The 24940-nt window shown below is 40.2% G+C and overlaps 1 protein-coding gene across 4 annotated transcripts in view; it reads left to right on the top strand.

The window, feature by feature from the left end:
• HECW2 (HECT, C2 and WW domain containing E3 ubiquitin protein ligase 2) overlaps nucleotides 1-24940 on the top strand; it is a 250554-nt gene that overhangs the window by 144603 nt on the left and 81011 nt on the right. For all 4 annotated transcript variants that reach the window (XM_075002118.1, XM_075002120.1, XM_075002119.1 and 1 more), the window contains 3 exons: nucleotides 3813-3888; nucleotides 9843-10012; nucleotides 11805-11947. In XM_075002118.1, the coding sequence (XP_074858219.1) occupies nucleotides 3813-3888; nucleotides 9843-10012; nucleotides 11805-11947 (389 nt within the window). The remainder of the gene's footprint in view (nucleotides 1-3812; nucleotides 3889-9842; nucleotides 10013-11804; nucleotides 11948-24940) is intronic.

The following is a 24940-nucleotide window of genomic DNA, read 5'->3' on the forward strand; positions in this document are numbered from 1 at the left end:
GGAAATATGCTGGGGTGTGAACAGTGTAACTTCCTGTCACTGTGCGTCCTTTCTGAAGAGAATCAAGGCCCATGGAGACCTCAGACATGTGTTGTATTTTTCTTTTTTCTTTATCACTGCTGTTTCTTCACCTTCGCTACATGTTACTCTATGTATTAGAATTTTGCTAAGGAGGAAATTCTTAGGCTTTAGTTGCTGATTAATCCCCAGTTTGTAATCGTGCTCTGATTTAGGACTTGTCTACATTGAGTGGAAGATCGACAGTGCTGCAGTAGAACCATAGAACCTTGAGGGCACTCACATTAACCTCAGTACTTCTCGCTGTTGTGCACAGTAAGGGAAGTTTATAGGAGAATTTATTCCATCAATCTCCTGCTGTGGCCCAGGCCAGAAATTCAACTTAAAGTATGTTGACTCCAGCCACACAACTCGTGTAGCTGGAGTTATGTCTTAGATCACATGTCTTTTGTAGTATAGACCTATCCTTACTTTGAAGACACATTCCATGGAGATTGGCAGTCAGATTAACAGATGAGATTGCAGTATCTGTTTTTCAAAAAGCTAAACCAGTTGAAAAGATAGGCATTACACTTTATACTAATGCAAAGCTGACTTTTGTCACTTATTCGGAGGTGTTAAGGCAAGCAGAGACCATTATATCATGTACAGGTTGACCCTCTCCAGTCTGGCATCCTCGGGACCTTGGGAAAGCAAATTTTGGTAAACTCAGAGCTGGTAGGTAAGGTCCCATGGGAAGCCAGACTAAAATAAAAAATTACTGAAGAGATTTGGCAGTGTTTCAGAGGAACATTATTAAGGGCCCAAAAGCAATCTATACTGATGCGTTAGAAAGATAGAAAATATGGTAAAAGACTGTCTTGGCTTTGCCAGGAGATCTTTCATGATCTCAAAATCAAAAAGGAGTCATATAAAAAGTGGAAGTTAGGAAAAATTACAAAAGATGTATGTAAGCAAACAATATATGTATGCAGGGGCAAGATTAGAAAGGCCAAGGCACAAAATGAGCTCAAACTAGCTACCGACATAAAGGTTAACAAGAAGTCATTCTATGAATATATTAGAAGCAAGAGGAAGACCAAGGACAAGGTAGGCTCACTACTCAGTGGGAAGGGAGAAATTATATCAGGAACCGTGGAAATGGCAGAGGTGCTTAATGACTTCTTTGTTTTGGTCTTCACCAAGAAGTCTGATACAGAAATGACTAACATAATGCATGCTGGTGAGAAGGGGGTAGGTTTAGAGGATAGAGCAAACAAAAAACAAGTTAAAAATTACTTAGATTAGATGTCTGCAACTCACTAGGGCCTCATTAAATGCATCCTAGAATACTTAAGGAGCTGATAGAGGATGTTTGAGCCTTTAGGTATCATCTTTCAAAAGTCTTGGAAGTCGGGAGAGATTCCAGGAGACTGGAAAACGGCAAACATACTGCCCACCTATGGAAAGGGAAAAAGAGCAACCCAGGAAACTACAGGCCAGTAGTTTAACTTCTGTGCCATAAAGATAATGGAGCAAGTAATTAAGGAATTAATCTGCGAAGCTCAGGAAGAAATTAGGTAATAGCCAGCATGGGTTTACAAAGAACAAATCGCGCCAGACCAATCTGATAGCTTTTTTTGACAGGATAACAAGTCTTGTGGATAAGGGAAAAGTGGAGGATGTTGTATCCTTAGACTTCTAGTAAGGCATTTGACACAGTGTTGCATGATCTTCTTAACAATAAACTAAGCAAATACAACTTAGATTGGGCCACTATAAGGTGGGTGCATAACTGGCTGGATAAGCATTCTCAGAGAGGAGTTATGAATGGTTTGTAAGCATGCTGGAAGAGCATAACAAGCGGGGTTCTGTAGGGATCTGTTTTGGTACCAGTTCTATTCAATATCTTCATCAATGATTTGGATATTGGCATAGAAAGTACACTTATTACGTTTGGAGATGATACCAAGCCGGGAGCAGTTGCAACTGCTTTGAAGGGTAATATGGTCATAATTCAAAATGATCTGGACAAACTGAAGAAATGGTAAACCAGGGTGAAGTTTAATAAGGAGAAATGCAAAGTACAAAGGACAAATGCAAAGCCACTGAACCTTATCCAGTATCTTCTGTATCAAGCTAATCACTTTTGTATAAGCAATAACATCGTTTTTAGAAAGCTGTCCAGTCTTGATATAAAGAAGAGTCTCATCTTTCACAGATTTAACATATGTTTATATGCAGCCAGACTGCAGGGTTTTTTTTGTGTTTTACAACCCCAGTGTGATTTATAATCCTGGAAACAGACCATATAATATTTTTATTGGATATATTTTATACTTTTTTCATTTCTGTGCATTTTTCCTCAACATATTATTTCCCTTTTTCAATATAAAATCACTTTGATAACACTGTTTTTATTAGAGCTTCATATATTTAGTGTACACGATACAGTGTGCTCAGATCTCAAGCTTCATCAAATTTACATTCTGGTGCACAGTTCTACAGGCTGTCTTCAGCCTTATCCTAGAGATTCGTTGTCTTTTTCGTGTTGGATGTGAGTGTTGTGCTTCCTTCTGAAATCATTTGTCTTAAAACACAGACCCTATATTTTCCATTGATTTGAAAAGTAAGAGTATGTGTTACACAGAAGCTGTGAGTGTGCCTCCAGGTGTGGGTAGAGAGACTCGTGCTATCTCTTCTTTGAGCTTGTGTGCTGTAATTAGTAGTATTGATATTGTGGCATGGGCTAGCTATCCAAGTCAGAACAAGGAAGTCATGAGGGCTTGGGCTTGGGTCACTAGTCTAAGCTGCCACCCATAACACAACATCCCCATGGTGGTTTTTAGTGCAGTAGCTTGAGCGGAGCTGGCATAAGTCTGTCTCTTCAAGCTGGGAGGCTCCCTCTGAAAGCAATGTAGACGTGCCATAATAGTCCATGATTTACAATAGAGTGTTCAGCTAGATAGCTGCCACTCTTGGGGGTGGAGGGGAAGCAAGTTCTTCCTACAGATCCTCTTTGAGAAAATCCACTTGTAAAGAAGGCAATAGAGTGAATTTATTTCTAAGTGAAGCTTGCAAATAGAAAGTGGAAATAAATCTCAGTGAAAGTTTCACAAGTATGAACATGGCTTGATATGTGCCTTATTTTGTCACATAGATATTAAATACTTTGATAGTCTGCTCCTTTGATTGCCCTAATTAAGCCATATATTTTGTACAGTACAGTGTCTGTAGTTCACTCTTGCTTACATTATAAAATGCCAATTTGTGCTATTATTTTTTTAGAAGACAGAAATCTATGAAGAAGAGCTTTCACTTTCTTCAGTTAATACCAGCTACATACCTACTAGTCCATGAATTATGTATGTTCAGAAGATTCTCAGTGTTGCAACATTAACACTACATTGTGCAGACAGTAGCGCTTATTCTTGAAATTCCAGGGAATTTGGGGTAGGTGGAAACAAGTGCTGGTGCTTTCACATTATGACTTTGTTTATGGGTCATTTTATCTTCTGAAGAGTCCTGTGGCACCTTATAGACTAACAGAAAAGTTTTGAGCAGGAGCTTTCGTGAGCACAGACTCACTTCATCAGACGATCAGCATCTGATGAAGTGAGTGTGCTCACGAAAGCTCATGCTCAAAACTTTTCTGTTAGTCTATAAGGTGCCACAGGACCCTTCGTTGCTGTTGCAGATCCAGACTAACACGGCTACCCCTCCGATACTTTATCTTCTGAGTATTTCATAATCTTCATGAACATACAGATAGAAATGAAATATACCATGATACCCTTCATTTTTGTCTTCTTTAGATAGGAGCGGAAGGAATGGATGAAGGTGCTTCTGGAACTCAGCACTCTCGGAAACTAGTCAGCTTTGCACTGTCAGGTAAAATTTCAGAAGTGTCTTGCATTATCCCACTAAGATAAGTTTCAGTGTTGTGTTGGGTGGGTACTGATACTTGGAATCAATGCCCACTGTACTATGGCAAAGGAAAGGTACTTTTTTAAAATAAGAAAAAGAAACTACTGAGCTAAATACTGAAAGATGGAAAACATTTCATCTTGAGCTGCATCTGTCTTCTTGAGCAGCACACTCTAGTGGTCTGAAAGATCTTTCATTGAGAAACTCTTAGGTAAAAGCAAACCAGATTCATTTATATCCAGAAGTGAAAGAAACTGGTTGATAGGGTCTAGCATGAGAGTATCAAGTAAATTTTCAGTGTGACCAAGGGAAAATCCATCTGAGATTGAACAGTGGTAAAACTAACTTTTCTACACATAGAAGAGAGCTAATGGAATATGAATTAATTCCATTGTTTTGAAAGACGGACAGAGTGCCAGAACAAAATGGCTATCAATTGTGACAGCTTTTTGAACTTTTTTTTTCCATCAGTAACAGACAAAAATAATTAAATGGTTATTCTTGTTGATTAATGCTTATTATATGTGTGGCCTCATGAAAGAATAAAGTATCTCAATGTAAACAAAGAAGGTACAATCTGGAACTTAAATCTTGAATAGGCCACAAAAACCTTTACGGGGTTTCTGTCTGTCTGTAGGACTAGAATACACTAAAACTGCATTTTAGAATGATTCTGTAGAAATTACTGAGGAAAAACACAACAGAGCCTATGGAACATTATAGAGGGTTTTATAAAAACTATTCTAAAAAACATATAGTATGTGACAGATTTCTAGCTCAGCTGTGGGTATTCTGAAAGTTGATTTAAACATTTTATAGAATGGTAAGTTTAGTAAGATTTTTTCCATAAAGGTGCTGCATTTGGGGAAAGGTGGTACATTTTAGGGATGTTTTGTGGAGAGGAAGATATTTCCACTTTCCAAAACAGAATTTTGCATGGTAGTCTTTGTGTGTGAATCCATAAGCTACGTCTACACGTGAAGCCTACTTCGAAGTAGCCTATTTCGATGTGGAGACATCGAAATAGGCTATTTCGATGAATAACGTCTACACGTCCTCCAGGGCTGGCAACGTCGACATTCAACATCGACGTTGCGCAGCACCACATCGAAATAGGCGCTGCGAGGGAACATCTACACGCCAAAGTAGCACACGTCGAAATAAGGGTGCCAGGCACAGCTGCAGACAGGGTCACAGGGCGGACTCAACAGCAAGCCGCTCCCTTAAAGGGCCCCTCCCAGACACAGTTGCACTAAACAACACAAGATCCACAGAGCCGACAACTGGTTGCAGACCCTGTGCATGCAGCATGGATCCCCAGCTGCAGCAGCAGCAGCCAGAAGCCCTGGGTAAGGGCTGCTTCACATGGTGACCACAGAGCCCCGCCGGGGCTGGAGAGAGAGCGTCTCTCAACCCCTCAGCTGATGGCCACCATGGCGGACCCTGCAATTTCGATGTTGCGGGACGCGGATCGTAGACACGTGCCCTCCTTTGACGTTCAACTTCGAAGTAGGGCGCTATTCCCATCCCCTCATGGGGTTAGCGGCTTCGACGTCTCGCCGCCTAACGTCGATGTTAACGTCGAAATAGCGCCCAACACGTGTAGCCGTGACGGGCGCTATTTCGAAGTTAGTGCTGCTACTTCGAAGTAGCGGGCACGTGTAGACACGGCTATAGTGCCCTCTAGGGCTGTCACAGAATGAATCAAGGATCTAACTAATGTAGGCAAAGAATGTCTTTTGACTTCAATGCCAGAAAGTTTCTACTTTTGAAGGTGAAAGATCAGTCCCAATCCCTTGTCTGGGCATGGTTCTAGAGGTATGTCAGTAGTGACTTCACTACTGAAAGTGACACTTAAATTATGACCAAAATCCCTGTGTTTCACACTTAAGTGATGACATTACTCTATCTTCAGAAGACAGTTGAATTTCCTATGTTAGACTGGTGCACCCTCTTCTGCACCAGGATGGCCTTTTCCAATCTGTCTGCTGGAATGCAGTGATCCATTCCTCATCTGCTACACTCCCATCAAAGACAAACTTGGATAAATACATTTCAACTGACCTGACCCAGTGTGGTGCTAACTAAGCATGTATCCTTTCATGAATACTTTTACTGCTCATCAGCATTCTGATGACCATGGGAGGAAAGCAGTGGCGAAAGCAGTCTTCCAAAAAAAAAAAAGACAAACTTAGGTCTTGCACTGTCTCCAGGAGATAGTCTAAGTGTGTGCACGGTTAGGCTAGATTTGTTCTTGCACTTTTGCTAGCAGGAGAGCATGGAAACAACAATCTTATTTGCACAGATTGACTGGAAGAAGCAGGTCTATGACTTCTTTTTTGGTGTGACACTAACATAATTAAGTCATGAAATTAATTTTGGTTAAAGACTGAAAAGTCTGAACAAAACTGGCAGACAATTTTTTTTTGTGGGGCAGTGGGAGGCACTTACCTGTGCTCCCAAATTGACTTCTTTGGAAATCTATGTCAGGTTTAATTTAATCTTCCTTCTATGGAGGTGCCTTTCATATTTCTTTTTTTAAAAAAGTCTTCTCTTTTTAATTCTCCAATCTTTTCTAAGAGCACTTTATGTTCAGATAAACCCATTATAAAATGCTGGCCTTTAAAGATGGTGAAAGAATAGGCGGTTTTTATAGGGGACTGTAAATTAGTTGGGAATACGTAGAGAGCTGAGTGTCCCTAAACATTGGTGTTTGTATGCTATGACAGTACATTGCAGAAAGCTTTAGTGATCTAATGCAGTATATTATTATATCAAAGCAAAGGCAGGTTGCATGATAATATATCTGTCTCAGGCTTTAGGATCTCCATCATCATCAACAACCATGGGCACAGTGCCCATTGGTTTCCTATGCCTCCCTCGCTATTTCCTTCCATCTTTCCCTGTCTAGTGCAGAGTGGCTTAGTTTCTGTAGACTAGCTCCGCACCTATCTACTATATCACCTACCCATTCTCTGTGGGATCTGTCTCTCCTATTCAAACTATCCATTATGCTGAATACCAGGGTCTTGATTTTTCATTAGTCGTTCATTCTGCAGATATGCCTGAATAGTTGTGATTTGTTATATAATCTTCTAAAGTAGGTTCTCTTTCAGCTGTATCTTGCTATATAATTACTCATTGGTGACCTTCATCCATCCTGTTCTCAGGATCTTTCTATAACAACTCCTCTCAAATGCCAACATCCTTCTCTTCAAATCTTTCATTATTATCTCATGTCTCATATCATACAACATGCTGCTGAATACACACTTTTTCAAGATGATAAGCTTCATTCCTAAACTAATTGCTTTGCTTGTCTAGAGCTTATCCATCACCTTCAAACTCACTCTTGCTTTTGTTATTTCAGTTATTTCCTTCTTACAGTCTAGATCAGATGTTATGTTGCCTTTCAGGTATGTGAAATTCTCTACATTCTCTAATTCAATCCCATTTACACTGATCATCTTTCCTATTTCCTTATCTCCAAATGCCATTGTTTTTGTTTTATCGAAGTTCGTAATCAGTCCATATCGCTTCCCTTTTTCATTTAGCACCTTCACCATTCCTGCTAGCTTCTCTTCATCTTCCCCAATGATAACTATATCATCCATAAACCTCAAGTTGTTAATTCTTATCCCAGCTACAGATATCCCTTCTGCCTCTTCCTTGATCTTGTCCTTTGCTCTCTCTAGATGCATGATGAAGATACTGGGTGATATTGGATCTCCTTGTCTCCGATCTCTACTAATTCTAAACCAACTTCCCAACTCTCTGCAAATTCTCACCACAGCGTCCACATTGTTGTTAATATCCTTCAACAACCGTATCAGTCTGCTATCCTTGCCATACGGTTACAACACTACCCAAGTCTTTCAGCTCTATACTGTCAAATGCCTTCTGACAGTCAATGAAGCAATTGTAGATGTTCTTATTCGTTCATCAAGCTTTCTCTGCTATCAATCTTAGGGCCAGTATCAGCTGTATAGTATTTCTATCTTTCCTGAACCTCGCTTGCTCATTTGCTAGATGTTCTTCTATCTGTGATCTCATTCTCTCCATTAGTACCATCATCAGCACTGTGGGTAGGTGACTCATTAGGGCAACCATTCTGTAGTTCTTGCATTCCAGTGCACTTTCTTTCTTGTGTATTGTCACTAGCATGGATTTTGTCTATTCCTTAGGTGCTTTCCATTCTTTCCATGCTACATTACGTAGTCAGTATATTTCCTGAATCATACTTTCTCTGCTATATTTGATCATCTCTCCCATGATCCTATCATTTCTAGGGCTTTTGTTGTTCTTTAGTTGTGTCACTGCTCTTTCTACTTCTGCCTTCAAAATATCAGTCTTGCTCTCGATGCTTGGTGGAGTTCTCTCTCTTGGTTCTTTGATCAGTCTCTCTGAGATACTGAGGTCCAACAGTGCATTGTACAGATCGGTGCAGTATCTTGTCCATTGCTGCATAACCTTCTCCTTTTTCATGAACACCTCTTCGTTCTCGTCTTTGATCACCACTTCCTTTGGTTATCACTTCCTATTAATATTCTTAATCATCTTAGACACCTCTGTTGGATCTTGCAGGTTCTTGGCTCTGTATGTACTCATAATAATTTAAAATTAGGTTCTGTGGGTATACTGTATTTGAGAAGTGGGGGAAGATGTTAGTCTCTCTTTCTTGTTAATTATTTCTTGCTGCTTTACGCATGCATTGCTTTTCTTGACTAATGCGTAAACACTTACATTGAGGGGTGTTTCTTTCTTAAGCATAACTGTGCACCTACTTGGAGAAGAAGTGTGTCTAAATGGTTCAGATGAGAAGAGTATGATAGAGAACTGGAATGTTTTTCACTTCATTTCAGCTATGAAAAAATTGCTCTTGAAAGGGTTTATTTTGTATTTTATGGTTTTTCCTATATTGTATTTTTAGTGCCCTGACCCTCAGCATTTACTTTTGACCACAGAGTTGGGGATTTTAGGCTGAATCCAAATTTAGTGTTTCATTTTTGTAAAATAAACTTTCTTCTGAGTGTGCAAAAATGACATACACAAAACTGCATTTCTGGCCTTGTGTGTGCCAGCTGCATGGATGTTGGACACTGCATGGAAGAGTAGTTCATGAAGAAGCACCCAGAAATCTATTGTCAGGGAACCTGATAGGAATAATACTTAAAAATTAATTCTAAAATCAACACTGGCTATATGAGCATATGGCCCAACATTTAAGTATGAGCTGAGGATATGAACAGTTCTGGCAGGTGACCATTAGTGTAAGCTATTCCATGATGCAGCAGATGGCACAAGCCAGCAAGCTGTGCTTCCATGGAGGGAAAGATCTATGGAAAGAGAGAAGCATTCTCCAAAAACTCTGCAACTCCTCTCCTGGGAGTGGCGTCTCTTCCCCTGGCCCGGGACCATTTGCTTCCAAACCCACATCACCACCATGTTTTCTGAATATTTAAGGTTATGTTTATGTATCAGAGTACCAATCCTGAAAAACATTGTTTCATTTTCCTACTTTGTGGTTGGCTCTTTCTTTATTTTAATCCCACAGCATGTGGAAGCATGGGTATTGGATGTTTTGTCTCTGAAAGAAAATTCATTAAGTACAAAGGACGATACTTCTGCCTCTCAGAAAATGTTTTGTATTAGAAATAATTGGGGATCATAATCTAAATCAAGAGCTTGATATGCTTGTCTCCCTGCCTCATCTCTTTGTTGTCAAGAAAACTGCTGGAATTCTTGCCATAGACAACTTCCATTCACTAGATCTAATTAATCATAGTATGAGTAATTTTGTGGTACTTCTAAAATCAGTTTATGGTAAACTGAGTCCTGAGGTAATATTTTAGGATTATATCATTTGTCAACTTCTTGCTTAAGTCTTTTTTTGCTCCTTTTTCCTTCTTCCTTTTAAGATATTAGGGCAGTTGGTCTTAAAAAAGGGATGTTCTTCAATCCTGATCCTTACCTAAAGATGTCTATTCAGCCTGGAAAGAAAAGCACATTTCCAACATTTGCCCATCATGGTCAGGAAAGAAGGTCTACTATCATCAGTAATACAACTAATCCTGTTTGGCACAGGGAGGTAATGTATGCCTTTTAAGAACTCCTTCACATGGCTGATTCAATAATTCACTCCTCTGTTTTTTTTCCTTCAGTCTGAGGCTCTGAGTTGGTTATTTAAATTGATGAGGAAATTGCAATAATTATAGGAAGCCTGTTGTTAAGTAAGAACAATTGTCTCCTGTAATATGTTTGAACCTTATATTCTGAGCATCTCAGCTCCTCCTCTGTTAGCAATTCCAAAACTTTCTAAATAGCTTTATGTATTCCTGGAAATTGTTGGAATAAATTAATTATAAAGGATTATATGGTGTGAGAAGAAAAAAATGACACAGTAAGTTAACATTTATGTTCAGGCTCAGTCAGTTGCAAGGAAAAGTCCCAGGAGTGGTGTTCCTGCATTTCCTGTTTCCTCTACCGGAAACCCACTGATCACTATGCTTACCTACACGCTTCTAGCTTCCATCCTGCACACATAACTAGATCCATTGTTTACAGTCAAGCCCTTAGGTACAATTACAAGGTACAAGCCCTTAGGTACAATTGCATTTTCTCTGATCCTACTGACAGAGACCAAAAACTACCAGATCTTTACCAACAAAGCCCGCTGCCAGCTTTGTCCACATATCTATTCTGTTGATACCATTACTGGGCTTAACCAGGTTAGTCACAGAATCACGGGCACATTCTCATGTTCCTCAGCTAACATCATATATGCCATCATGTGCCAACAATGCCCAGATGCTTTGTATATTGGACAGACTTCAAACTCTCTCAGACAAAGAGTTAATGGGCACAAAACAGACATCAAAACACTCCTGATCCACAAACCAGTTAGTCTACATTTTAATGGAGTGGACCATTCTGTTAATGACTTAAGAGTTTGCCTCTTATTGAAGAAGAATTTTCACATTGCTTTGGAAAGAGAGACTGCTGAACTCTTTTTCGTATTTAAATTTGACCCATTAACACATGGTTTGAACTGGGATGCAAATTTTCTGGGACATTATAGGGGATCTTTTGCATACTTGGCTTAATCTAATTCTTGACTCCCCCGCCCCTCTGCTCTCTGATTTGCTCACCTTGATAATTTTTTTTTCTGATTTGTCAACCTTGATTACTATTTTTGGTTCTCTATGCCTTAAATATTGAGTCTGTTCTGGTATGGCTATGGTCTGAAGAAGTGGGTCTGTCCCACGAAAGCTCACCTAATAAATTATTTTGTTAGTCTTTAAAGTGCTACTTTACTGCTTTTTTGTTTTCATTCATTACAGGAAACCCAATCCTGGCTGACAAGGAGGAGAATTTTTGTTTTTGTTCCTTACCATAACTCATTTGCTGTTGTATAAGTCTGCCAGATATACAAAAAATTGAGTCTGTCTGTAGGATGTCTGTCATGAAACTGTAGCATCTAGTTTTGTTCCCTGTTGAGAATTATTTGGCTAACGAGCCAGAATACATTTTAGCCTTTCTAGTAAGGTTATGATTTGGACTGAGACATGAAAGGTGAAGGCCAGTGGAAATCCAACTAGCGGATATAGGCTGTTCCAAAAAGAAGAATGATGCCTCACCAAACAACTATTTTGATGGAAACATTATAGTAATGTAGAAACAAAAAGGATATTTTAATCTTCGAGGGAGCGAAGGAAGAAAAAAAATTTTTAATTGATGGTAGCATCTCTTTGTAATCTGAAGCAGCTATCTAAATCAATAATCGTTGCTTTGCATTGCCTGTCACAAACAGGTGGTGTAAATGTACATATATGTTGAATGATGGTGTACTGATACATGGCCAAATGTGTTTTTTCTTTCAGAAATATTCTTTTGTGGCACTTCTAACAGATGTCTTGGAGATTGAAATTAAAGACAAATTTGCCAAAAGTCGTCCTATCATCAAGCGCTTTCTTGGGAAGTTGACCATACCAGTCCAGAGACTACTGGAGAGACATGCAATAGGGTAAACTAACTTGTTATTTTTCATCAGTTGGGAAGATCAGATCAGCATTTGTGATACAGGCATAAATCAACCTTTTACTGGCTAATTAGTTGTATACTCATTGTGATCGTGTACCATAAACTTGCCATGGAAGGAAATTAATACAAGGCAAAGAAAAATTAAGAGTACTAGTAAATCAACAAATAACGCATAGCTGCTTAATGCAATGTATGATTGTATAGCAACTTATAACAAACAGATTTTATTTTCTGGTTTCTTTTGTGTTGTTCAAATATTGCTAATTGTTAACTTAATAGTGAAAAAGATTTCACAATGCTTTAACTAATTAGACAGAAATGAAAGGATTGTAATTGCTTATTTTTCTGAGTTTTGGCAATGCCACAAAATAGAAATTGACTTACATTATGAATAAAGGTTTGATGAGCCCCAAAGTTATTGTACTTTTAAAATTTTGTTTGTCAATTGTCTTAGCTTTCTGTGCTGGTGTTTTTTTTTGTCTTAAATACAAGTTTTCAGATTATCAAAGTGACCATTGGTGGGGATTGAAACTCTGTCCAGTCGTGATTGGTGGTTGGACAGGGTCTGGAATTTTATAGTTGGGCAAGGAGGGAAGCATGAAGGTAAGATATCGTGGTTGGACCATTATGGCCTGGCATTGTGGGTCACAAGGAGGATGGCTGATGATTGAGAATAGACCTGTTTGACAGTCGTATATATACAAATTAAAATATAAACTAAGAAATAAACTGGTACCTACTTTGTTTTATAAGGATATTTAATAGTACTAGAAATAGACAACAAATAATACTACTTATCTTAATATTCATGCATCTGGAGACAATATGGGAAGTTCAGCTTTGTCAGACTCTCTTCTTTTAGGGCCTGATCCAAAGTCCATTGAAGTCAATGACAGTCTTTAGTCTGACTTCAAGTAAGGCTCTGGATTAGGCCATAAGAAACAAAAGCAAAAAAGGGTATATTTTCTTCCTCGGAAGGTCAAGTGCATGTGAGAAACATCAGGCTCTGGCATGACAACCAGGACACAAACAAATAGCAGCCTTTGCAGAGAAACTTTGCAGATCCGGTACAATGGGTCTTGCTCCTGCTTGCAGTTCCCTGGGGCTGTTAATCAGGCTTGTCAATCAGGCAGGTTGGGAGTGGCCATACCCCTGAAGATCCAGCCAGCTAGCCAGTTTGACAGACCTCCAGCAGTGGCTGGAAGGCTTTGCCAGATCTCCTGATCAGAGCAACAAGAAAACAAAACCAAAAAGTATTCCAAGGATTACTGGGCTATTGCTTAGCCTCGTGTGTGTGTGTGAGTGAGTTGGTGGGTGGAGAGGAGGTTACTGCAGCAGGGTTGCTGGAGATTTGCTTCATATACTGACCTTGTTGCCTACAGCAGCTTCCTGTGTAACCTGTCTGGACAGAACTTTCTGACAGAACACCTGACATGCAAAGAGAGAAAGCTGACAGAAAAATTGCAGAAGTGCCTGAGCTAATCAGACCGTATTGTGGTTGGCCGTGCCACAGCTTGAATCCTGCTTGTGTAGGATATGCCATGTTCATGGGATCAACAGGACCTACTCACTATGAATCAACCACTCCCAAAACAGCCAGTCCTGCAGTTGGATTTTCTAATTTAAGTTACATATAGATTTATTTTAAAAACTATTTTGAATTGACAATATATTATAAGTTTAAGATGTAACATTATGTACTCAAATAATTTAAACACAAAAAATGTAAAACAGTCTATGCTTGCTGCCATATTTTAAAAAGTCTAACTACTAGTGAACTGGTGAAGTAACTGGTTGTGAATCTGGAAGTTGTTTGACATACCAAACAGGCTTTGGACAGCAGATAGCCTGTTCTGCAGAAGGGGAGAGATTTACTTCATTTCAGTTTATTCAGCCAGTTGGTTTCATGATGAGTTCCTTCAAAGTTCAGAAGCCAATTAGGAATTGAAAAAGCAGCTTCAAAAAGTACCTGTAAGTGGATGAGATACACTAATTACAACCAGCATCTAGTTCAGACCAGCATCTGAAGAAGTGAGTTAACTCACGAAAGCTCATGCTCTAAACTTTTCTGTTAGTCTATAAGGTGCCACAGGACCCTTTGTTGTAGTTACAAAATGTTGCCTGAGGGGCCACCATTAGTTCAATTCCCTAAATGTAGATAATTCTTCCTTTGTTTAATAAATGTTAGTTTATGAAAACGTGTTTTGCATTTAAAATGCTTTTTTCCTTTCTATCAGGCACCTCTGAATTATTATTTTATAAATTTATAAGGTTTTTGCATTTTAATTGAATTGTTATTTCCAGTGCCTTTTTTTAATTACAAAAAAAGAGTGGGGGTCTGAGGGGAAGTGCCGGTACTCAGATGGCTCCCCACCCACCAGTCAGTCCCATGACTGGGGCTGCCGAGGTGCCAATATTCAGCACTGGCAAGAAACAGCACAAAAAAAAAGCACTGGGTATTTCCATTCAAATACAGTTTGACACAAATCCAAAGTGAATATTAACCATGTAATAAATGAGTAATGCACAATTCTGTAGTTTTTAATCACAATAAAATGTGAATGTTAATCTGAATAAATAGGAGTTAAGCAATAGAATTGCTTAAATAAACATATATGGAAATAGCGTATCCTCCAGGGTTAGTTTAAAAAAAAAAAAAAGCCTTTATGCTATATTTTGGGCTATCTTTTGTTGCAGATCAACATGTTTTAATGGTTACCAACTAATGGGAATCAACTTTCTTTAGGAAAATCACTAAATTATGATTCAAAACATTAAACCCACAATTTAAATAAAGTACTTGTCATTGCTGATAAAAAGCAACCCCCACAGGTGAAAGGGCTATGCCATGAGGCAGCTTGTGTAAAACTGCCTCATTCACAGTAGAAATGTTTCTACGATGAGAGAACTGGCTCTGTGGATAGGGAAAAAATCAATGGATGTGATTTATCTGGACTTTAGCAAAGCTTTTGATACAGTCTTCTACAATATTCTTGTGGACAAGTTAAAGGAATGTGGATTGGATAAATAGACGGTAAGATGGATAGAAAGCTGGCTAGCAAGTTAGGCCCAGAGGGTAGTGATCGATGGCTCGGTGTCAGGAGGGTGGTCGGTTTCTAGTGGAGTGCCCCCAGGTTCAGTTCTGGGTCCTGTTCTGTTCAACATATTTATCAATGACCTGGATGAGGGATTGGATTGCACCTTCAGCAAGTTTGCATATGACACTAAGCTAGGGGGAGAGGTAGATACGCTAGAGGGTAGGGACAGGGTCCAGACTGACTTAGACAAATTGGAAGACTGGGCTGCAAGAAATCTGATGAGGTTCAATAAGGGCAAGTGCAGAGTGCTGCACTTGGGCCGGAAGAATCCCAAGCATTGTTACGGGCTGGGGTCCGACTGGCTCAGTAGTAGTTTTGCAGAAAAGGATCTGAGAGTTGTAGTGGACGAGAAGCTGGACATGAGTCAACAGTGTGCCGTTGTAGCCAAGAAAGCTAATGGCATATTAGGTTGCATCAAGAGGAGCATTGCCAGTAGATCCAGAGAAGTGATTATTTCTCTTTATACGGCTTTGGTGAGGCTGCATCTGGAGTACTGTGTCCAGTTCTGGGCCACCATTTATAGGAAGGATGTGGATACACTGGAGAGGGTCCAGCGGAGGGCAACCAAAATAATTAGGGGGCTGGGGCATATGACTTATGAAGAAAGGTTGAGGGAATTGGGACTGTTTAGTCTCCAGAAGAGAAGACTGAGGCGGGACTTGATAACAGCCTTCAACTTACTGAAGGGAGGCTGCAAAGAGGCTGATGGTCACGGATGGTAGAACACGGAACAATGGTCTCAAGTTGAAGTTAGAAAGGTCCAGGTTGAACATTAGGAAAAACTTTTTCACTAGGAGGGTGGTGAAGCATTGGAATGGTCTACCCAAGGAAGTAGTGGAGTCTCCATCCCTGGAGGTGTTTAAGTCTCGCCTTGACAAAGCCCTGGCTGGGCTGATCTGGGGGGTTTGGTCCTGCTTAGAGCAGGGGGCTGGACTCAATGGCTTTTTTAGGTCTCTTCCAGCTCTATTGTTCTATGATTCTATGATCCAGTGGTCCCAAAGGGCTGTGTTATGTGCCTGTACCTCAAGCAGGGGTTTAGGGTTCATCTGTAAAGTTCAAGAAACCTACTTAGGGATCACCTGAAAAAAGTGAAGGGTGTGATCAACACCCCTGTGTGTGGTTCACTATCCCATGTAGTGGCATCTAGACCACTTCACAGAGAAAGAATGTGTACTCTAAAGCCTAAGCTGAGAGCCAGCTGGGTTTTTGTTCAAACTATAGAGGCACCTGCACAAAGTTTGGGACGTCCCAGGTTCAAGTCTGCCTATGGGCAGTTCAAACTTGCAAACCTTATACTTTTTTCTACTTTTTTCTAGAGCTCTGCACTGATAAATAGAGCCCTGCAAATCCAGAGATTTCCACTTTATAGCTGCAGATAACCTCATCCATTTGCAGATAGAGATGTGGATACAAATTTTTGTAGCTAGACCCCTGCAAATTTGTGGATTTGCTTTGTGTATGGCTCATTTTTACATATACAGATATGGATGTGGATGCACATTTTTTATCCTCATGGGGCTCTTCAGATATAAAATTGATATCTGCATCTCCAAAAATGATCCACGGACATCTGTATCCACATTCGCAGATGTGCATTCCCTTGTATATAAACCAGATATCTGCAAATTTGCAGGGTATGTATCTATGTATCTAGATCTGTGCAGAGAGCCTCCTCATATTGGCTCACCAGGAGCAAAGGTAGCTGTTTCAGTCTTTGAGCTAAAGGCCTCAAAGGAGAAGCCTCAGAGTCATTTTTGATGAGCAGTTTGAAACCATGCTCAAGAGTATTATGCATACTGTATATTTTTCCTGATAAGCCCCTGAAGGAGAAAACATGGGAGAAGTGAGTAAGTGGAGGAGTTACTTCACCCACAGTAGTTTTGTGATGATTTGTGCTCCCAAAGTTAATAAAATCCTTACTCAAGAAACTGAAAGTATTATTTAAAGTATAATTAAAAACAAAGAACAATAACAACAAACCAAAACGTGTAGTAGTCTCTAGTGTCCAAGTATTGTCTAGAACTAAGTATACATGGCTAGACGACCTGTTGCCCTCTGTTGGCATTAAGATCAGATGATCCTTCAAAACAGAAGCCTCCGTGAGAAAGGTCCTAAGGAGACCTAGCTTTGGAGAACGCCTTCCTACTCCAAACACCTTCAGATTCATTGTGAGAGCAGTGTGTTGAACTCCCATTCAAATCCTGCCAGAGGCCACACAAATCCAATCCCCACGCAAAGCAGGTGGTGTTTGCCATAAAGTATACTGGGGACAGGTGACTATAAATGACACTACCAGAGAAATCCTCCTTTAATAATAATAACCTAACGAGCCCTGGTAGCTCAAAAGGAAATACATATGCTACTGTGGGTCTTGTCACTCTTTGATTCAGTTATGAGTTATAGGATGTATGTGCATCTAGCTGAACTGATAGAATGCACAAAGTAGTATGAGAGACAGAGAAGATGCTTGAAAAATGCAGAGGGCTTTCTAGCTGTGTGTGTGGCTATAGGCTGGTTCTGTTTCAAGTGGTTTCCCAAACAGAGAGCATGAAATTTTAATTGTTGGATCATTGTTGTCAGAAGAATGAATCTTAGGCAGAAATATCCAGTCTGGCTTACATCTTAGAATTAAAATAATTTTAAACAAAGATTGACATAATCTCCTTCTTCCAAACAATTGAAATGTTAAAATATGAAGGCTGCAGTATTCATTTGTTTCAACATTGGTCTAACAAGGACTAAGAAGACTTAGACTTCTGACCTATCTTCTTCTGGTGGAAAAATTCCAAACACAGAGGCAGGCTTAACTAGAAGTTCTTGAATGGATTTTCTCCAAAAGCCACAGTTCAGTTCAGAATGGAGACTTTAACTTCTGCCAGAGCATCAGCTTCCATTGATAATTGAGCTGAATATCTATTTACATATTATGAAACCCTTCCAGAAGAGAGATCTTTATGACATGCAACGGATGAAGTAACCAACTATATCTTTTTTTATTTCTGGGCTTATCTGCCTTTCTCAGCATGGTTGGTGGTTGGTGGCTTTTTTCCCCTTCAAAATTCAAGTTAAAACACGATTTTTCCTTGAGCAAAAAGGGTTCCTCTATATACAGAAGGTGTCCAAGCCGTCAGAGTGTTGTTCTTGGAAAAGGCCCACAAAATGCCTTTGTGCAGCACTGATTTTTTTGAAACAACATGTTTTTTGGCAACATGGCCATCATTGAGATGATGTCATGCAGTCAGTATTACTCCTGAGAATAGCCAGAGCAGTTTCCAGCTGTATTTATTCCTATTCAGCCCCCAAAACTGGTGTTCAGTAGGCACAGTATCGCTAAGTCTCAAGTCACATCTAACATGGTTCTGATGTCTTGAAAAAGAATGAAGCCTCTAGCAACACCATTCGAGAGAGAGAGAGTAGTACCCATTGTTCCTGACTTCCCTTGCCTCAGTGACAGTGGGTACTTGGAAGGTCACAGCACATTGCAGTTGGAAAAGATTGGTGGAGAAAAATCCATGCTGACTTCAAGAATTTGGAAGCTCATTGAGAGAACCATTTCATCTCAGGATAATGGAAGATGAAACCTCCAACATGGTGTCAGTTGGATCATGGGCAACACAATCAGGTTCTAAGAGATATAACATTAGTCCTTGTCAGCAAAAATATACTACTAGTGTCTTGCAGCACTTCAGCAATGGCTTTTGTGAACAAGTTGGTGCCAGGTGATTACTGTGGCTGTGAACTTCTAATCTCTGTTCCTGGGTGCATTCATAAAAAACAAGAAAAAAATCTGCTTTTACTCAAGCACTTCACATAAAGAGGAAATAACATAGCATCAGTTGAGAAAGCAAAAGGAAAAATACTGAAGAGTGGCATCTGCAGACAAATGTCTTCCAGGTGACAGACAGCCTTGAGTCACCTATATGTAAATAGGCCTATCTACATCCAGGACTCAGCAAGGAAATTGATGTATTCTTTCCGATGAAGAAATTAGTAGGCCATAGCTGTAATTGTTCATTTTCTTTCATAGAACAAAAACATTAAATTTTTTTCTGGTCATAACATCTCTGGGAATGGGAGTTGGCTCTACATTGTCAATGGATGCTCTGAGTATCATATCCTTTACACGTGTTACACTGCCCTCTACCAGATGAATCTGCTCCCCAGCACAGAATTCTGCACCCAAGGCCAAAAAATTAAATCTAACAAAATATACAATGTGTGAGAGAGATGAATTCAAATAAAATATTCAAATATGTTTATAACACACTGCTCTTTTAGGCTTGACAACGTATTTTACAAACAGAGCATCTATAAGGGCTTGGTCACAATACATAGGATAGTGCGAAGTTCTAGGCATGGGTGGATCAAGTCAATGCAAAATGACAGAGTGGGCCAGAAGAACAAGAACTCATTCATTCAGATACATGGAATTCTCCTGACTGGAAGATTCATATCCAACATACAAATAAACAAGTACAGCAAACGCTCATTTTAATGGACCCTGATATGATGGGCTTTGGAAATAATGGACGCTGTCTGTCCGCCCCTCTGCTCCCTCTTAAATAAATGCTGGAGACTCACTAGAGCTGTCACCAGGGCTGGAGGAGCAGCTGGGGCTGCCCAGGCTGGGGGAGCTGGTCAAGTGGGTGGGGCTGGAGGGGCCACTGCAGCAGCTGGAGCCACTGGGGCCAGAGGAGCAGGCATGTGGGGGCTGTGGTGCAGCGCAGGAGCTCTCCTCACCCAGCTCCATATGCATGGAACATATTGGTGCCTGGCTGCTGCTGGCTGCAATAGTGCTGAGCAGCGGCCATGGTGTTGGAGGCTGCTGCCCACTGGCAGGCTGGGGGCGGCCACGCTCTACCTTCGTATGGGCAGCTCAGAGGTGGGGGCTGGAGGAGCTGCAGCGCTAATCGCTGCAGGAGGTGGAGGGAGCCAGGCTGGTATTCAGCTGCTCTCCTGGTAATTGAGAGGGGGAGGGAGGTAATGGGGCAAGAGTGGGGGAAAGAAAGCATGGGTAGAGGACAGGAGTGAGTGATGGGCTTGGAAGGTCAATGCATCATCATATAGGATAACTATTTGGATATAACAGACTTTCAGCTTTAACGCACACCCCGCCCCCAATACTCCGTTAAATCAAGGGTTTACTGTACAGGGTTTATGTGGCCATGTTTTTTTCACACCTTCACTACTTTTGCCAAGTTTAAAGTTCCTCAGCCTCTCCCATTGGATGGCGTGGTCTGTATTATATGTTTATCCTGGAACTAATTCATTTTAAAAATAGTGACAGCACTCTCTTCTTATTTGTTCCTTGTTTTCCATCCCTGGTGATACCCTTCTTTTGGACATCCCATTGTAATGGATCTGCAGGCTTTCCCTATGAAGAATAGGAAAATTTCTTTCTTTAGCCAAAAATTTCTTTTCTTCTAGTGGAAAAGTCCGCAGATCCAACCCACCCAGCACAAGGATTCCAGTTTGGAGGAAAGCTAGAAGTGTCTGACTCTCTTCTGTTTTCTTTATGGGCACTGTACGTTTATTTCATTGGAGTAGAATTTGCACTTATGGGCAGAGTGTATTTGGGGTGGATTTTTACAGTGCTCTGCAGCATGTAATATTTGTGTGATTTTTTTTTTTTTTATTAACTTGTGAAATAAACTTTAAAGGATGTAGCTCTGCAAAACAGCTTTAGAAGTATTTTGGACTGGCTAACTGACTAGGTCTTTGGGAGGGTGGCTACTTCCAGCTTCTCTGGTTGACAAGTCTGGTTATTGACCCCAAGAAGCTACAAGCAGGAATAAGACCCATTGTATTGCATCTGTGGGCTTTTCCCCTAGAAGAAAGAAAGGAAATTTTGGGATAAGGTAAGATGAATTTTCCTATTTTTCATAGATATTACCACCAAAATAAGAAGTTTCATAAATGAAGAAAGGCAAATTTGCTTTGAAAACGGTTTTAATTTTTAAGTCTCCCAAGGTGGTATTTACTCAGGTAAGCTTTTTGGGGAAAAAAGTATACCATTAAAATATTCATGGTGCCTACTGTTAAGTAATTTTGTTTTAAAGATGTCTGTTCATAAATTTTGTTGTAGTATCAGAAGTATCCCAGGTTTGTGACGATGTGCCGACCTACTCCAGGTCCCGTGGGTGCACGTGGGGTGTGATACAGCGGGGGGAGTCGGGTGGCCCAGGACCAACCACCCCACCTTTATAGCAGCCTGATATAGTGTAGCAGCAATATGTGATTCAGTGTATCCACTTTAAAACCTAGGTTTCCACAGTATTATGAGTACCAGAAACAATAACACTCCGATTGTGAACACCACAATGCCCTGTGGCTGTTCTAAGTCCCAATAATTCTCTATACAGACCCAGCTAGACCAGCTAGTGGTATTTACCAATAGTGATTTATTCATTTATTTGTAACTACAATTACTTAACACTTGTTATATATATATATAGAGAGAGAGATAGATAGATAGATAGTTATTTATTTGGCATAAGCTAAATACTAGGTTACATATAACTATATATAATTACATGTGACTTACCAATAACATCCAATGCTCCCACATCTCACCAATAACTACGTTACAGCGGCCCTTCAAGTCAGAGATACGGCTTGGTTGGGACCTTTCGTGGTGGTGACGTCCGGGTGATCAGGCCGGGGTCTGCTGTCTGGACTGGAAGTTGCTAGCCTCCGCCTTGTGTCCAGGAGCCCACACCCTTATTCCTGTTAAATCACCTTTTATACTGTTTCTTACTTGGGGGTTCGATACCTGGCCAATTAAAGCGTTTGTTACCTAATTTGGGCTTTCTATCCTCCCGGCCTGTTAGAACATGTTACAAGATTTCCTCTGTCCTTGGTCTTTTTCTGAACCTCCCCTGAGACCCTCTGATGTTGTACAACCAAGATGTTCTCTTTGGGGGGGCTTCCAGCTACTAGCCCCAGCTGTTCTCTTTGGGGGCTTACTATCTGCTTGTCAGGATGTTCTCTTTGGGGACTCTCCAACTACTTGTCAACTTTCTGATTTCTTTCTCCTGGCCTGACTTCAGACCTTCCCGCCGCTGTATGATAGCGTTCCAAGATGGAGTGTATGGTCATTCTGCCTTGCGAGTGAGGCCCGGCCACCAGGTGCTCGTGCTCCCACAGTTTGTATGTAAACTGACTTTAAGAATTGATGCATTAAAAGAAACAGATTGCTTATTTATTGGTTGGTTCGTAAATGTTAATACTTATATTTGTTTTACTGCAATAGTTTTATTTAGATCTCAGTTTAAGTAAATTATGATACATCAGGAATAAGAGGCTTATTTTAACAAATAACACATTGTTTGACATTAAAACAAGGTAACGATTCTGTGAGCGACTGCCAGAATATTGCTTAATGTGCCTATTTTCTTCTCAATGCTCAGAATGTTCTTTTAGCTCTGCTTAACAGCAGTGCTCTTTGGTAAGTCTGGGGCTTATTAAAATGATTTTGGAGTGCCTATCCATATGCATGGAATTCTTTTCTGTATGTTTTGCAAGCAAAAATTCTGGAGAACATTTTCAGTCTGCATATTTCAGTTATATATACAATATCTTGAATCTTCCTTTGGAGGAAGGTTTTCACTTTATGTGCACCTGAAGAATATGGGTTGGTATTGAACTTGATGACATGCTTGCATTAGAACAACATTAAAGCAGTCTAGAAAACTCTTTGGACCTCTCATCGAGGAGTAATAATTTTTGTTGTTTTTACTGCAGTAGTGCCTCATGGCACCAGTCAGTGATCAAAGGCCAGTTGGCTAGATGCTAAACAGACACACAGCCCCTTTCTTGGTGAGCTTATAGTCTAGGTTACGACCGTGCAAGAGGTAAATGAAACACACTGGAAGAAAAGTGTAGACAATAAATCAATGAAGTACACAAACTAGGAAAAAATAAGCAGTAAGTGAAAATCAGTCCTCCTTCTTGGACAAGCTAGTAAAGTGTAATCTTTTCAGCAGTATGATGACTACACGGGAAGGTAAACATTTTGTACCTGTATCAGAGAGGTAGCCGCGTTAGTCTGTATCTTTGAGAACAACAAGAAGTCCTATGGCACTTCATAGACAAACAGATATTTTGGAGCATAAGCTTTTGTGGGTAAAGACCCACTTCGTCAGATGCAAGATCTGTTCATCTATAAGGTGCCACAGGATGTTTTGCACATGCTGTAGACTTCTACTGTTTTAGTACTGAATGCCTTTCAGTGGTGTGTGAAACTAAGTGACTACACATCTGCAACGTTTTGTTCTCTCACCCTCTCCTATGTGTTTATGTTAAAGAAGGCAAGGTAAAAGAAATGCTCCTTGGACTTGGAGCAGATGATAGTGTAAGGTTGGTCCTAGTCCACCGTCTTGGATTGCCCCTGGAGAGTGTTCTGTCTTCACACAGACAAGCTTTACTCTTATTGTTGAGCATTCCATTGTGCCAAAGGACAAAGTTGTTGACCACAGTCTTTGTTCTGGAACTTTAGGTATCCTTAGGCCATACAGTTGGAGCCCTTTGAAGACAGGGATTGAGATCTTGAGCTTGGTTTGATATGCAGACTTCCCACAGCATATGTAGTGGATGAAAGGTTTGATATGTTCGCAGTAGCTACCGTGTTGTTGAGGAGATGACATGGCTGCATTCTGTGCTAGTTGGGATTTCCTCTATATATTGAGAAGGTACTTGTTTCCCATAAGGGCTTTTTCCTCTTACACACTGCAGATGGAGCAATTTAGGTGTTTTCCAGCTTGCACATTTGAGATTTTGATGCACCAGTAAATTACACCAATACATTACACCATTGAGAAACCAAAGGAATATGGTGGTTAATCAAATTTACAAAATTATAGTGTAATTTAACACTGCTTAAAGAGATTCTTGCACTGATCATCCATTCAAATCTAATTTCCTACCAGAGATAATCAACTGAACAACAGGAGTCATTTTCACACACAAAATGCATTACAATATGTTTGCTCAGTTGAATAAAACTTGCTTTGGCTTGAGGAGCACAGTAGGAATATTATATTTGTGCGTAGAAACTGTACATAGGCATGACTGACTCAGGTTTTTCCCCTTCCAGTGTTGCTACTGTTAAGTTACAGAAATGTAAAAATGTCTGAAGCCTGACACTTGCCATTTTCCAAGTACATTGTGCTAATTTAGTCAATGTCTGTACCTGAAATTAGTCCTGATTTTGGGCATTGTGTGGCCACAGCAATACTCTGCATATTTGTGTAGTTAAAGTAACAACATCTTTTGAATTTTGTTTAGCTGTTGTGGAAAATATGAAACAGTCAATCCTAGTGATAATTTTTTATGTGAATGCCAAGCAAATGCTAAATATCATGGCCTATCCTCATGTAGACAGTATGGGTGTGATTAATCAGTCCCTCCCCCTGCACTTTTCTAACTGTTTTATGCTGGGTAAAATGGATAGGGTAGCATAAAGAAGCTCTGAAAGGTCTACAGGTTGAACCGTAGTAATCTGGCACCCTTGGGACCTGACTGGTGCTGGACCACGGGAGGTCAATATTGTCTATCAACACTTCCAGTGCTTACTTGTCTCTTAGAAGACACTTAGGGGCAAATTACAGCTGCGTAACAGATAGCATAGAACATTCAGAGCCAGGACTGTTTGCTGTAAATAAACTTTGAGACCACTGGAAACTTGGCCACACCCAAGTTTGGCCCCACCCTGCACCCTCCCTGGATCATCTGGCTAACTAAAATCGTGCCAGATTACGGATGTTGCTGGATGAGAGAGTTCTGGATTAGATCTGTATTTCTATCTGGAGGAGGATTGTCCAGCATAGGAGTATGTGAGCTGTGAAAGATAGCCGAAAGATAGCTGTGGAAAAGAGGAC

This window comes from Carettochelys insculpta, chromosome 8 (assembly GCF_033958435.1).
Source record: "Carettochelys insculpta isolate YL-2023 chromosome 8, ASM3395843v1, whole genome shotgun sequence".
Taxonomy (NCBI): domain Eukaryota; kingdom Metazoa; phylum Chordata; order Testudines; family Carettochelyidae; genus Carettochelys; species Carettochelys insculpta.